Here is a 16,419-nt window from a genome sequence, read left to right as displayed (position 1 = left end):
ATAAAGTTAGAATAAAAGTAATCCAAAAGACACCAGTGGTTAAATACTTAAAATAAATATCTTAAAAAGCAATATGGTTGGTGTGGGTGAGAAACAGATCAATATTTAAGTCATTTTTTCTATAAATCTCCTCCTTTGACCAGCCGTGACTAGTAGGTGGCGATATGCATGATGAATGCGAATTGCCAAAAAACTAAAAGTAGAAGAAAGTGAAAGTGGAGATTTATGGTAAAAAGATATGAAGATATGTATTTAACCACTAGAGTCTTATTAATTTACTAGAGATTAATTTTATGCTGCCTTATGTGATTTTTGGAGATTCAAAGTTCTGGTCACCATTTACTTGCACTGCATGGATCTACAGAGCTGAGATATTTTCCTAAAAATCTAAAAGTCATTCACATCTGGGATGGTATGAGACTAAATGATGAGAATTTTTACTTTTGAGTGAACTATCCCTTTAAGATATATTATATAATATACATTCATTCATTTATATATTCATCATTTATATATTTCATTTATTTATAATCTATATTTTTTATTTATAATAATTTAACAGGTTTGTAATTGCTGTTTACTGTGTGGGACTCTTTCAGTTATGTAAAAGCTAAAGTACTTTCCAACATGTACACAATGAGATAATTTCTGCTGATTCATGTTTACATTACAGCAGACACAGTTAACAGTTCATTTATTTCCCCATTTAATATTTACAGTTAAACAAATTAATCTTAAACAGGCACTAAAAAACACACGTCATGGTTATATAATCCAGAGTGAAAAAGTCTTATTAGGATAAATGTTTTTTTTGTTTTTTTTTTTTGGGTCAGAGATCGGAGATAAACTCTGCTTAACCTTTGCTTTCCAGTCAGCAAAAACAGACACACCCTGCAATGGTTTCCTCAGAGATCTCCAAACGTTTAAACTTCAGACTAGTTTTCAGATATTCTTGAATACCACATCGAGCATTTTAAGGACAAATGAGCATAAAGAATATCAATGGACAAAGTTAAGCATGTGAAGTAAAGTTTTAACATTGGCACCACTATTTGTGATTAGGTAGCATGTTTCTCTTTTTAATTGTATGTATTATTTACCATGTCTGTGTTTGTGGGGAATTATGAGTATTACAAATTCATCTTTTTATTATATTTGGAATATTTGCATTCAATTTCACATGAAGAGCACACTTATTTTTAATGATCAGTCTGAAATGGTGCTAATATATTTGCACAGCAAAGTCTAAATATTACCTAAGCCTTGAACCTGTAGTTCAACAGCTGAGCAAATTGTAACATAATATTGATATATAATTTTTAATGACATGACAAAACTTGACTATGCTTTCTCACTGATACTACTTCATGCTATGCATTACATATTACATTATACACATGAAAATATACATTTCTTAGGTTTTACAAACTTGAACTTCATCCCCTGTCCACATTATCTGATGCAATAAATACCAACAGGTACATGTAGGAATGTGTTACTTCTCAGTGGTGAACTTTACTTTCTTTTATGGTGTAATTATGACTATGCACATGGGCTCTATTTGTTTTCACAGAATGACATGACTAAGTAGATCTAGAACCAAAGGTTCTGTTTTCGGTAGGAGCACTCTCATTTGGGTCAAAATCCCATTAATCAAACAAGAAGTCCATTGAGATCTGCTGAACATTTGGCTGCATAACAGTTCATTATCAAAAGCACAGAAAAACTTCAATTGATTTATTTCCTGAGAGATGCATTGTCATATCAGTTGAAACAGTTTAGTTTATAATTTTATTGAAATTACTTATTGGTATATTAGAAGTCCTTTAGTGAGTTTGGTTTGTTCACCGTGCCATTGCATGGATCTTAAAGGGGTGTGGGGTTCGTGTGACTCCTATCACACCATCAAGGTTGAGCTTCTCGCCATCTCCTGCAGAGAAGCAGAATTTTCGGAACAAACTGACAAAGAACAGGAAGAATTCCATTCTGGCAAGCTGCTCCCCAAGACACACCCTCTTTCCTGAGAGATGGAGAGAAAGAGAGAGAGAGGGAGAGAGAAAGTTATTTATTCATATTCTTTCCTAACACTGGAATCCTTCAGATGGGTATACTGAGCAGCAGGTCCTTAGATTACTCATGATAAGTCCCCATTAAGGGTATTTAGTCAGTAAAATCCACAAAGTGGTTGGCAAAATATAATGGATAAACTGATTAAATGGGTGGAACAACACAGAGATAGTGTGAGGTTTTACATAAATGTATGCAGCATTACAGTGCTTTTTTGTGAGTTGTAAATTAGTTCCTGCTCTTTTCAGGATTTAAAAAAAGCAAAACTGGTTTTATAGTTCTGGTGTCACTTTACCTGCCGAAAACGGCATGAATGCCTCCCGCCTTACAAACTTGCCCTCTTTATCTAGAAAATGCTCAGGGTTGAATTTGTTCGGTGTTTCCCACTCATTCTCATCAAACAGAACAGAGTGCAATATGGGTAACACTGCTGTACCCTGTAAGAAATCACAACAGGTTAGTTGTTAGTCTTATTCTGTCATTAAGTGTTAGTAAAGGATATGCGCAAAAAGGAATTAGTCTTAAGTCAAAGTCTGTCGTATGAAATAAATATCTGAAAATTCGAATTTTTTGAAAGTACAGACACATTTTTATATATATACACATATACACAGTGTTGGGGAGTAACAGAATAAATGTAACAGGATTACATATTTAAAATTCTAAATATTAGTAACTGTATTCACTACAGTTACAATTTAATTAATTTGGTAATTAGAATACAGTTACATTCAAAAGTATTTTGATTGCTGAAGAGATTAATTTGCATTTCATTGTCATTTGTTTAATTTAATATTTAGTCCTTTCAGATGGAAAACATTTATACGTATAAATGATGCGATCCAAAGTGCATTTGAACAGCAGTGAAACACTTTCTTATGATATGTTACATTCATACAGACAGAGCAGTGCGTTTGAAGTAAGTTTGGAGCAGAAGAAATAGAAATAAACCTTGTGTAAACTGTCAGCTTTATGCTAAACTAAAATGTTTCCAGACACAATCATATTTTTTATCAAGAAAATTCATGTTGGATCATAATACATTTTTTTCTAGTAAGATCTTTGATATTAGGGCAAAAATCATATTCTTGATCATTTTTGTTTAGTTTTTTCCTGTAAATATATCTAAAAATCCTTAAAATAAGATCCATTAGATTAATCTTGTTTTAGAAACAACACCGCATATGATATTTAGTTTTTTCAGAGAATGTATTTTTAACATGTGTATTTTGTCTTACTGTACTGGCAGAGTTTTTATAATAAAAACAAGTGAAAAAAATCTACCAGTGCTGAAGAAGTAATCCAAAGTATTTAGAATATGTTACTGAACTTGAGTAATCTAACGGAATACTTTACAAATTTCATTTTACAGCATGTAATCTGTAGTGGAACACATTTCAAAAGTAACCCTCCCAACCCTGTATATATATATATATATATATATATATATATATATATATATACTACTGGTCAAAGGTTTAGGGTCACTTATTCTTTATTTTAATTATTTTTCACTTTTTAGAATAATTGTAAAGTCATCTAAACTATGAAATAAGCAAAATGGAACTGGGAATTATGTTGTGAATTTGCAGAAATGTACTCTTGACATTTTCTCAACAAACTTCTTGAGACATCACCCTGGGATGCGTTTTAAACAGTATTGAAGGAGTTCCCATCTATATGCCTGGCACTTATTGGCTGCTTTTTTTTATTATTCGGTCAAAGTAATCAATTTCAAAAACTTTTATATATTTATATATACCAGTGGCGGCTGCTGGTCTTTCAAAGAGGGGAAGCTCATTTTCGGCCTACATTATAAACTTATTTACCCTATTTTTTGCACTAAATCAATCTTAGGTGTTGATCTGCCCTGCTGTTTAATTCTAATTTTTTCCTCGTAAGGAAGACTTTCAAATGGCTTCGCCAAAATCAGGTCGACAATATTAGCACCGTCTGCCATCGTGCGCAGTTTCACCCGTACGACGCTAGCCTAGCCTACTGTATGAATGAATGAATGAACGAACGAACGAACAAACGAACGCTCTAAAACAAAATATATTAAACTTGGTAAAACTGAAACAAGGAATGTGGTGTATAATTGTGTGAAATGTATTATGCAAATTGACTAGCAATTTCGCCAAACAAATATAAAGAAATAGGTTGCAGCAGTTTGTCTTTCGACTACACTTGAGAAATCCATGATGGGACTGAGCTGCGAAATAGCTTCAGTGACTTCTTATAGTACAGATTCACTGTCAATCAAAAGGAGATGCAGTCTTTCGACAGATCCTCCAATCATCACGCTGAAGCCCGAGTCCGGGCCAGCCCCTCCTCATTCACCCCCAGAGACGCTGAGCGTCCGTGGGCGGGACATAATCGCAGCATTTATCCAATGACCGCCTATTTTCGAGCACTGAAAAAACTGTTCAGAGCAGCCCCATTGAAGTCAATGGACGCTCGGCTTCAACAGGGAAATGCACTGACGCTACGGGAATGTATGAGAAGTAAATCGAGTCAGCCGACCTGCTATATGTAATGTAGCTGATTCTGAACGAACTCGTCTTCGAGATGAACGTGTTCTAACGCATTTTTAGTCAATAAATTGTTTACACAATAGTACATATTTGACCATTATTTTTTTGACATTATAGGGGAAGCTGAGCTTCCCTTGCAGTCTTAAAGAAATCCCCACTGATATATACACTCACCTAAAGGATTATTAGGAACACTTGTTCAATTTCTCATTAATGCAATTATCTAATCAACCAATCACATGGCAGTTGCTTCAATGCATTTATGGGTGTGGTCCTGGTCAAGACAATCTCCTGAACTCCAAACTGAATGTCAGAATGGGAAAGAAAGGTGATTTAAGCAATTTTGAGTATTTCACAATCTGCTCAGTTACTGGGATTTTCACGCACAACCATTTCTAGGGTTTACAAAGAATGGTGTGAAAAGGGAAAAACATCCAGTATGCGGCAGTCCTGTGGGCGAAAATGCCTTGTTGATGCTAGAGGTCAGAGGAGAATGGGCCGACTGATTCAAGCTGATAGAAGAGCAACTTTGCCTGAAATAACCACTCGTTACAATCGAGGTATGCAGCAAAGCATTTGTGAAGCCACAACACACACAACCTTGAGGCGGATGGGCTACAACAGAAGAAGACCCCACCGGGTACCACTCATCTCCACTACAAATAGGAAAAAGAGGCTACAATTTGCAAGAGCTCACCAAAACTGGACAGTTGAAGACTGGAAAAATGTTGCCTGGTCTGATGAGTCTCGATTTCTGTTGAGACATTCAGATGGTAGAGTCAGAATTTGGCGTAAACAGAATGAGAACATGGATCCATCATGCCTTGTTACCACTGTGCAGGCTGGTGGTGGTGGTGTAATGGTGTGGGGGATGTTTTCTTGGCACACTTTAGGCCCCTTAGTGCCAATTGGGCATCGTTTAAATGCCACAGCCTACCTGAGCATTGTTTCTGACCATGTCCATCCCTTTATGGCCACCATGTACCCATCCTCTGATGGCTAATTCCAGCAGGATAATGCACCATGTCACAAAGCTCGAATCATTTCAAATTGGTTTCTTGAACATGACAATGAGTTCACTGTACTAAAATGGCCCCCACAGTCACCAGATCTCAACCCAATAGAGCATCTTTGGGATGTGGTGGAACGGGAGCTTCGTGCCCTGGAAGTGCATCCCACAAATCTCCATCAACTGCAAGATGCTATCCTATCAGTATGGGCCAACATTTCTAAAGAATGCTTTCAGCACCTTGTTGAATCAATGCCACGTAGAATTAAGGCAGTTCTGAAGGCGAAAGGGGGTCAAACACAGTATTAGTATGGTGTTCCTAATAATCCTTTAGGTGAGTGTATAGTATATGCCATTCAAAGGTTTGGGGGAATTGCTTGAAATGTTTCTCATGATATTAAAAACCTTTTGATCTGAAGGCATATGTTAAAATGTTTGAAATTAGTTTTGTAAACAAGAATATAATTGTGCCAACATATTAATTTACTGTATTTCGTTACAAAACTAAAATTTTATAAAAATAAAAAAACACTGTTTAAAAGCATCCTAGGGTGATACCTCAAGAAGTTGGTTGAGAAAATGCAGAGTACATTTCTGAAAATTCCTATTCTATATATTGTAATATTCTATATCTGTAAACAAATGTTGGACAAATTACTCCTGTCATGCAACTAAATGTCCTAAATGATTTGCCAAAACTATAGTTTGCAAATATTAAGTCTGTGGAGTGGTAACATATTTGATACTTAAGGCTTTACCAGTAATTTTTCTTCCAAGTTAATAATATGCCACAGAAGTCATTCTTGGGTTATCTTAGAGATACCAAATGATTGGGAGTTTGGAGTAAGGAGTAAGATAACTTCAAAATAGCTTGTAATGGAAAACAATGAGATCTTCATAATGACAGAGCAGGCTGCATACATACAAATAAATATACATTTCAATTCACACTTTAAATTTATCTTGTAAAAATCATATGTCAGTATTTTCATACCTCTGTCCTTATGATTGTGATAGTTATGAATGGAATTGAATGATGATTGAGAGTTGTACCTCAAAAGCCTGTCATATCCTATTTAATACATTTCAACATGATTATTTTATAAAATGATGTAAAAAATTGGAACCAAGCACAAGCTGCTTCAATTCAGCAAATAATGAATTTGAAATATCAGTAGCAATATAAACATTATTGTTACTTTATCAAAATCAACAAAGTTTTTATACCAGTACGATGATGGCCATTTGGGTTATGATATTGCAAGGGCTTCTACTTCCAGATGAGCATGGAAACTTCCTCCAAGAGGCAATAGACATCTAGTACATTGCAAGTAGGTACAGCTGCAGCCTGGAGATCTTTAAATGGGGTGGAAACTCTAAAAGACGGTGGGGTAACTCCAGAAAGGAGTTCCATTTCATGGAATTTGATGACAGCAAATTGAGTTTTTTTTTTTTTTTGTATAATAATTATGTTGACCAGTTATGTCAAATTATTTTCCAGTGACAATATGCATCCACTTTTATTTGTACCAGGGTTGGGGTGCAAATAATATTTGCCACTATTTACAAATAGCATACTTTTATTTGCACCAGGGTGCAAATAGCATCTGCTAATACTTTTTGGAATTGAGAATTTAAGGACAGCATGTTGTTCCATATATGTACCTAAATAAATAAAAGTAAGATCATTCACCTTTGGGATGAAACATTCTCCAAGAGTTGTGTCTTTCTCAGCCACCCGCAAGCCATTCAGTGGGACAATATCTCCTAATCTCAGGATCTCGTGGATCACAGCGTCAGTGTAGGGCATGTTGGCCCTGTCGGCTATACTTGGTTCCCGTAACTGTCCGATCACTCTATCTATCTCTTCCTGGACCTTCTCTGCACAAATAACACCAACATATATTCATGTGTCAATTATAATGTGTTTATTATTGTGTTTGTGTGTATGTTAATGAATGGGGGAAAAAAACACAGAATTTGTATTTTCACCCTGTATTTCTGGGTTGGTGATGAGATAGATGAGACTCCAGGATAATGAAGTTGATGTAGTTTCTGTCCCAGCCAGAAACAGGTCTAATGCACATGCAACCAGGTTCTGCTCATCAAAACCATCTGTTGGGTCATGTGGCTTCTGGTCAGGGGTGGAACACGTAAAGGTTAGGACACTCCATCACAAGTGTTTATGTACACATGAGTCATTTTAAAAACCTAAGAGAGGCATATTTGAAAATGTATTCATTTTAGTGGCACATCCATATTTTAAATATGGATACAGTAAGTGCCCTTCATGTGAGAAGATGCTATTGAAGATGTCATGCTTTCTGTCACACATTTTATGAAAGAATTAATTTGCTTTTGACTTGCATGACTTTCTTTCATCAGTGGAAAACTAAAGGAAATGTTATGTAGTATGTTAGTTTCATTCATATTTCACTTTAATTTAAACTTTTTTTCCATTCAATGACAGTGAATGTTGACTGAGGCTGTCATTCTGATTAACATCTCATTTTGTGATCCGAAGAAGAAAGTCATACAGGTTTGGAACAATATGAGTATGAGTAAATGTTGACAGAATTTAGATTTTTGGGTGAACTTTCCCTTTTAAAGTTGTAATACCTCCATCATCTCAATTAGGAAGCTGTCGATGTAGTCGTGCGGCTCTAAGGGGTCTAGATCTGCCTTATGTTTATCCACAGCCTCTTTCATGAAGGCACTCAATAATTTGTAGGTATTGAAGATGTCATTGTGTCTGCCTGGTAGATGGTTCATAATGGCTGGAAATGCTTCGTAGAGCTGGGAGAAAGACAGTTTGTTTTTCTTTACTCATGTGCCTACTATGTCTGTATAACAAAAAATTATTGGGGTCGTATATCATAAGGACAGTTGTAATGTTGTAGATGTTTCCCTTCCTGGGCTATTTGTCCTACAATTAGTCCTTGCGTTAATGTTTCTGTAGTGTAGCCACAGTCATATAAAGAACTGGTTTAGGACAATTATAGGAAAGAAAAATAATTCTAGAATAAAACGTTTTTTTTTTTTATTAAACTTTATACACAATAGGCTCCTAAAAAACTTTTTTGTGTGTGTGAAAGAGTGCGTGGCACATAATCTACCTGTCCCCATATGGATCCCTCTAACTGAATGCATTTAGATATGTATTTAAGCATTAACTTGAAGCAGTGGTCGGTATATTCAAATCTCTGGCCAAAAACCATTTGGCAGATGATATTGGAAACAGCATTGTTGAACAGGATAGTTGGGTCAAAAGCAGCTCCTAAGAAGGACAGACATATAATAAGTCAGACATCAGTAATTTACCTGATATTTTGTATTTTAAATTGATACTAATACAGGTACAGTATATGCATACATTGACTTATCATGTTATGCATTTTTATTCATACCTTTCTGTCTATCCATCTCATCTAATAGGAAGCTGCTCTCTTCACAGATGGCTCGCTCCATGGTTTTCTTTCCCAAGCCAAAGTTCCTCAGTGTGGACAGAGCAAACCGTCTCTGCTTCTTCCACATCTGACCATTGCTGAAGAAGAGTCCAGCTGCAGTGGAAAAGAGTGAGCAGTTCATTGTACCATCAAAAATGTTTGCAAAATAATATCCGTCTTGTCACGGGTTGTCCTACAAATTTCCAATAATATTTTAAATTTGTATTAAATGTAACATTTCAAAACATAAAAGAAAAAAAGGAAAAAGATGGAAAAGTCAATCATTAAAATTGGTTAGACATTTTGCTTCGTAGACTAAAGTATTGCAGTCCAAATATTTAAAGACCATGCATGATGTAATGGATTTCAAATTTCATAGTTTTGTGGATCTTCTACGGTATGTGTTAATGTACACCTAAAAGTTGATCAAATTTCCATTAGTAGATAAATGCTTTTAAAATGTACAGTTTCTCTCTTCTGGGAAAATAGACCAAAAATGATTGATGAATCATCTTGCACTACACAGATTTTTGTCAAATCAAATATTCTCTATAGAATGAGAATAAAGGGGTCCTGTTATGAGGAATCAAATTTTCCTTTATATTTTGACATATACGTTATTGTTATTCTACTATAAAAACATACTGTAAATGTCAGAATTCTAAACGTAATCCCCAATGCAATAAAAGCATTTACTGAAACTAAGCTGCAAAAATGCCTCATTCTCTACTTCCACGACTAAGCTACGACTTGGGTTAAATTAATTAATGACCGCCTCTGTAGCTATAACTTAAATGCCTACATCATCACACTCTTGGCCCCGCCAAATGGTGCTTTGCATGTAAACACAGAGATCAGGAAAGACAAGCCCAGTGTGGCCTAATAACTATTCCTGAACACCAAAGGGGACACATCTGGACAATTTTTAATTATTTTTGTATATAAACATGCACTAGACAGATGTCTTTGACCATTGTCATGTATCTTTAAAAGACAGAGTTTTAATTTTTGGTGTATAAAAACATGTACAAGATGGACGTCTTTGACCGTTTTTATGCATTTCCGGCGATGTGTGCACCGGTGCAGGTCAGAATGATACTGTGTGTGTCTTGTTTCATCATGTTTTGGACTATGTATATGTTTTTTTTTACTCATATCAGCATGGATTGCTTGTGAACCAGTCATAATATGATTCAAGCTTTGCAAAGGAACTGTTATAGAAGGATGGGGAAGTTAAAAACACTTGAACCTGATCGCAAAACCTTAAGTGAACAGTTTAATAATGAATATTTAAAATGGCATGACTGTTCGATGTCTATGTCTATGGTGCTGCTGTGCTTGAGTGAACAGTTTAATGTATTCAGATGCAATTTCAGTAGTTTGCAAGTTAAGTGCAGCACTTGCTAAGCCCTGTGTGAGATGGGCAGAGGTGCCAAAGATGATTGAACTAGCGATGGCAGCCTCATGCTTGGGTCCGCTCAGGGGATAGGAAACTGGGAGGTGCAGGTTAGGTAGAAAATTAAGATTGAAAATAGTCTGAAGCACTGAAGAGACAGTGTCGGTTACGGCTGCATGGAAATGAGCTCTTGCGGGAGCTGTTATGCACTGGAGGGATTGTTACACCTGAACATGGGGGCTACCCCCGCAGTCAGGCAGGGGCCTGCCTGCATTCGAACTGGAGAGTCCTCGCTGCACTTCGAACTGGAGAGCCCACAATACAAATGAATGGGAGAACTTTGCAGTTGCAAAGTCGAGGCTCGTTACAGCAGCTGGGAGGCATGGATGAAAGGGACTTTGGCGGAAGCATGGTAAAATATTGAGGCTGCGGTGGGTTGGTTTTAGCCATTAGTGAATGTGGCCGAGGGAACCTGAAGCGGTCAGACATAGATTGCATTGGTCCATAGCAAATCGTTGCGGTTAGCTGGGGCTCGAGGTTGGGAAGGCATCTGTGTTTTGCTAAGATAACAGCCTAGACCAGCACTCTGATAGTGTGTGTACATTGTTGGAAACATTGGAAGCTTGGCTACTGCTACTTGCTGCTTCCTTGAGGGTTGGGTTAATAGATAATATTACATTTACGGATAATGTAAACAGTAATATGTAAAACATGCATTTGTAGATATGCCTAGCATTAAATGCCGCAGGTGATTGGGTAACAGATGAAGTTGAGCCAGTATCATATAAGGGGATCCCCTGTAATAGCACTTCTAGGAAGATGTTTCGAATTTCATATATATGGTAAAAGTAGCACCTACGGACGCCTTAAACTTAATTGTTTACTGGATTAAATGTCTGGGACATATGTGAAGCAATGTCAGGATATATGCTTGCAAGTGCATTCGTGCAGCATCATTTAAAGTTGTAGATTGTCATGCAATTAGAAGGCACCTGAAACTAAGTTCCAAGATGAATACGGAAGGCTGATGTTTATTTAACTTAAGAATATGTTTTGGAGCTTGTAGTAATGAGTAATTCCATTACCTATTATTGGCACAGGGTGAATCGTCTCATTTTGACAAGGATGTACAAAATAATTTTTTTTGTGCCTGAGAATTGTTTTTAATAGATACTATATGAGTGCTGTTTGCAGTACTGTGGTGAATAAAATGACTTATTTGTATTGATAACCTAATAAATTCTACAGAAAAACTGAAATATTGTGAGTATGAAACAAATGCAAAACTGAATCATCTGGCGTCAATTTCAACCCATTGCTTTAAACTTGGGTAGAGCACAAGGTTTGACATATTTTTTAACACTTTTGAAGTCACGCAGCAATACGTTTTTATTTTCGAGTTTGTTAAGAGTATGTAATCCAACGATTTGGGCAAATGTTGAGGAGACTTGTCTGTAAAATTAAAACGATTGATTAATTTACATGCGTGAAACGCTTGTGCTTGGCGGGAGGAGAGAAAATCATGTTATAGTCTAGAGATTAATAGAAGTTTATAGAAGTGCTTGCTTCATAGTTAAATGTTAGGTTCCAAGGTTCAATGCTGAGGAGGCAAGACACATTTTGGGGAATGATTCATGAACTAGTTGTGATGCGTCTGATCGAACAGAAGCTGTATAGAGCTGTATTGAGCTGAACCATGGTCAGATCAGATGTTGCAGTGGCAGCGAGCTCACGCCAAAACGTCTGGGCTGATTTGGAAAGATGTTTGTAATTGGAGTAGCAGTCGTTTGAATGGAAGTTCGCTTGATGGACAATAGCCCCTGTGTTCCAAATGGAATAAATCACACTCCGAAGTGCACTTTGAAGGGAGTACAATTGTGATAATCATGTTGGAAGATTACTTCAAATGGAATCACTGAATGGAACGCCCTAAACTAGCTGCCTGGCGAGGTAATCAGGCTGACAGGAATGCGGGAGAACCGGATTGAAACGCTGGGGAGCATTGGACTATTGATTGAATTATGCTGCCTTCATGTGCTATAGGAATATAATTCTGAAGTGGTAATTACAAGTACTTCATATTCACGTGCTTTGTTGTCGGAAATAACAGGAAACTTGTACTACGCCAGGTTCATTCATTTTTCTTAAGAACTTTTATTTTGACACCATAATACATATCACTCAGTTAGCTTGCTGATGATAATGGCATTTGGGTTAAGTACAAGCTATTTTCATGGTGTAAAAATGTACAACATGCATAGAATATTTGCTGATATACATAAATGAATATGACCAAAATGGCAAGCACTAACAATTAGCTGTATTTTAAAAAATAAGACAACATTTGAACAGTCCAAGGGAGCTGTTTCACACATATACAATGCCGAAGGGGTCAGCATGTGGAAGCAGATTCACACAATGGACCGCTCCAGGTGTAAAGTTTAGAAAAAGAGAACATGTGAACAGTCGTAGGGAGCTGTTTCACATGTATTCAGCACTGAAGCAGCCATATTGCGGAATTAGGTTCATGCTATGATCTGCTTTGGCGAATTGAGATTAGGAAGAAAGATAAAAATAAAGCACTTAAAGTAGTAGCGGTCAATGCTGCAAGAAATATTAAAACGATGAGCTGCTGCAGCAGCTTCTGTTGAATAACATGATTATTTAGACGGAAGAGGTGATTTAATGAGGGCAAATGCTTTGCAGCGAAGTAGCATTAGGGATGGGTGGGTGGATCGATCCATAAGTATCGATACTTCCGATACTGATGTTGTATTAAAAATATACATCCTCACACTAATATATAGTAATATTGTGGTAACCAGTTTTATTTTTTTATTTATTTTTTTGGTGCTGAAACCATGGTTTTCAAATTATCTTAAATTATGACTATTTTGGTGCAAAAAAAACTTTACTAACATTATCAATGGACCTCAGGGAAGATAATAAAAGGATTAAAAAAAAGAGAATGTCATGACCCCATTAGGAATATTCTGGGTTCAATAGAAGTTAAGCTCAATCGACAGCATTTGTGGCATATTGTTGGAAGTTTCCATACCCTGCCATATGCAATTGATGCCCCTGTCATCTAGCGATTTCATGGGGTCTTTAAATACTCAAATAATGATTTTTGTTGCAATGTTGTGACACTGTACGTCATCACCATTTGATTTACCATTGCCTGAATAGGCTCGTGCTTGCAATGGACTGTAGGGCCGATCCACAAAGTTTTCAGCTTGAGTCACCAGGGCCTCCTTCACCATTTTATAACCAGTTAGAATAACCACTTTGTCTCTTCCTAGACGCAGACTGAAGATATTGTTGTAAGCATGACCAAGCTGTGAGAAAAAAAAGGAGTCGCACAAACACAGTTTCAGTAGGTTCAGTTACATGTGACTGTATTTAATGCAATTACTTGGTTCAAGAATGTTTTTTGTCAGCAAAATGGTTGGCCATGCAAGCATGAGCAATTATACATTTATAGAGCTTATTTGAGTTTTGTTCTGATTCTGTGGCTTGTTTACATAGTTTGATTTTTGTATGCATAAAAAAGCCATTTCTGATCAAATTAATGAATGCTTATTTATATAATTATAAAATCATAAGGTAAATAATGTGAAGTGTAAATCTTATCAGTAAACTAATTCTGTCATTTTGTTCTATTTAAATGAATCTTTTCCCTTACTGTCAGTACATAAGTGCCAATGGCATTTGCTCACCTTTGTCAGATATATATGTGGCTCTTTGGAATCCATGTGAAAAATGTTGCCTACGAGTGGAAGAGAGAAAGGGCTTGGTGGGTAATTTGATGGGTTTCTGTTCTTTAGGAAGTCCGCCACCAAGAGAAAGGCGACCACGAAGATTAATACTCCTTTTAGATCAACAATCTCGAGAATTGCAGTTAACACCATGGCTGAAAAAGGAAAGATGGAAAGAGTTTTCCAGAATGTGTCTTATGTTGAACAGACAGTCTCTGTCCGCCGGATTAGACTGCCACTCCTCTCACAGTTGGCTCACTAGCTATAATGTTTTGAACAGAGTGCACTCAAGAGATACGTATGATCTTGATGGATTGAGCACAACTGTTGTGTAGGAGCTCTTATGAGTTCCAGAGTTGTATTGGCTTGTTGGCTTAATAATTTAGAATTATTTTTACATTTTATGAGATGTTTTCCTCAGATGGGGTTGTTCTCTGCACCATGAGCAAATGAGTAACAAGGTGCACCTTTTGAGTGTATGCCTTGCAAGTTCATTTTTAACAACGTTGACCTTCGTAATAGTGCCAGTGACTGAGCCCTCACCACTCGTTCTTCCAGCCTACCATAGTGCTATGTTTGCTCTTTGGCTTATCTTGTGGAAAATTTTATTTAAGACGTCTGTGCAATGCAGTGACATGTTGATTTAAGGGCTACTTTTGTTGTGTTGTAAACCAATCCTCAAATACATATGGGGACGCTCACTAAGTAGTCAAACATATCCTTGAATGTTTTCTTTTTGTCTTAATTCTTAAAGGAAAATGGAGTGCAGACAGGAAAGTAGGGGCAAAAGAATGGGAATGGGATTGGATCATGGCCCAGGGTGGACTCAAACCTGGGTCCCTATGAGTCATCAGTTCTTATATGTTCTGAATATATACACTATCAACTGCACCGCAACTCTATTCATAATTGTAATAACTGATAGAGGGACTTTATACATGTTTTGACATCCTGGACAGGGGAATTAATCAATATTGCTGTCCAATGAGATGTCCAATGACTCAGCAATTTTAATTGTTCAATCAGTCATTAAAGTATAAGCTATGGTCACTTGGGAAAGGTTACATGTTTAGGTTTGGAAAAATAATCTAATATGTAAAAGGTAATGTAATATGTATGGGATTCAGGGTCAAATAATAAAATGATGATAATGAGACTGTTGATTTTGATGATCAGAAGTTTAAGATACTGTCTTTAACCTTTTGTTTATACCTGATAAGACATATCAGATAAATGATATGTCTAAGAGGACAGAGGTGACATATTTTCCTTTACCAAACTTTGTCACAATAGTCACATATTATGCGGAGCTGATGTGTGTAATTGTTTTCATGTTAAAATTATTTCTCATGTCCCAACTTAAAGAAATAATTCACACAAAAATGATAATTCTCTCATCATTTACTCATGCATCTAAAACTCAAATTACTTTCATCTGCGGAACACAAATGAAGATTTCTTAAAGGATGCATGATGAAGTCAATGGGGTGCAAAGCTTTCAAGCTCCGAAAAGAACATAGAGGCAGCATAAAAGTAATCCATATTACTCAAGTCATTTATTTAATGTCTTCTGAAGCTAAATGATAATGGTGAACGAATAATAATAATTATTATTACTATTATTTTAAAATCACATGGCATAACAGAACGTACACTATAAACAAGAAAAAGGCAAGGAGGGAAAAATTAAAATCAACATGAATACAGAAAGTAGTACACTACTAGTCTGTGTATGCAGATGGTAACAGTGTGGTGTTCGAGTCAGTGGCAAAGGCATATTCATGTAGTTTCCAAAAGTCACATATTCTGAATCATTGGGAGGACAAAAATGAAGTTCATTATTATAATCCTTATTTACCTTATTTAGCCCTGCCTCTTTTCAACACTCTGCACTTCCGTGTTTTGTCTCTTAACCTCCGGTTTGTATTGAAGCTACTGAGAAGAGTCGATCAAAATGGACTAGGTGTGGGAGCACAGAAAGTATTTTTCACCAAGAGTCGATGGTGTGAGTCTACGCCATACACCCTTTACTATGTGAAAATGCTAGTGAGGTGTTTTTTTCTGTCACTGTAAATATTAACTTTTCCAACAAACAGAGGTTAATTGGACCTGGCAGATCACATTCAGAAAGCTATGACAAACAAACTGCACTTTTTCATTATACAAGCTTTTTATTGTTATACATGTATTTCTACTTATTTTTTTAGGT

General features: G+C 36.3%; 1 protein-coding gene across 2 annotated transcripts; it reads right to left on the bottom strand.

Annotated features, from left to right (window-relative positions):
• Positions 1 to 713: 713 nt before the first annotated feature.
• LOC127622003 (cytochrome P450 2J4) lies at positions 714 to 16,311 on the bottom strand. Of its 2 annotated transcripts, XM_052095856.1 has the most exons (9): positions 14,172 to 16,311; positions 13,628 to 13,790; positions 9,018 to 9,170; positions 8,727 to 8,887; positions 8,230 to 8,406; positions 7,603 to 7,744; positions 7,304 to 7,491; positions 2,363 to 2,504; positions 723 to 2,020 (listed from the first exon to the last, which is right to left on the bottom strand). In XM_052095856.1, exons 1-9 carry the CDS (start codon positions 14,361 to 14,363, stop codon positions 1,845 to 1,847), a joined length of 1,494 nt encoding a protein of 497 aa, XP_051951816.1. In that variant the 5' UTR covers positions 14,364 to 16,311; the 3' UTR covers positions 723 to 1,844. The 2 variants fall into 2 exon arrangements, with proteins under 2 accessions (XP_051951817.1, XP_051951816.1); XM_052095857.1 differs by lacking the exon at positions 8,230 to 8,406 and having other exon boundaries at positions 714 to 2,020.
• Between the last annotated feature and the right edge of the window lie 108 nt (positions 16,312 to 16,419).

The sequence above is a fragment of the Xyrauchen texanus genome, chromosome 28 (genome assembly GCF_025860055.1).
Source record: "Xyrauchen texanus isolate HMW12.3.18 chromosome 28, RBS_HiC_50CHRs, whole genome shotgun sequence".
Lineage (NCBI taxonomy): Eukaryota > Metazoa > Chordata > Actinopteri > Cypriniformes > Catostomidae > Xyrauchen > Xyrauchen texanus.
The sequence above is the reverse complement of the archived record's forward strand: the minus strand, read 5'-3'. Positions and strand labels throughout refer to the sequence as shown.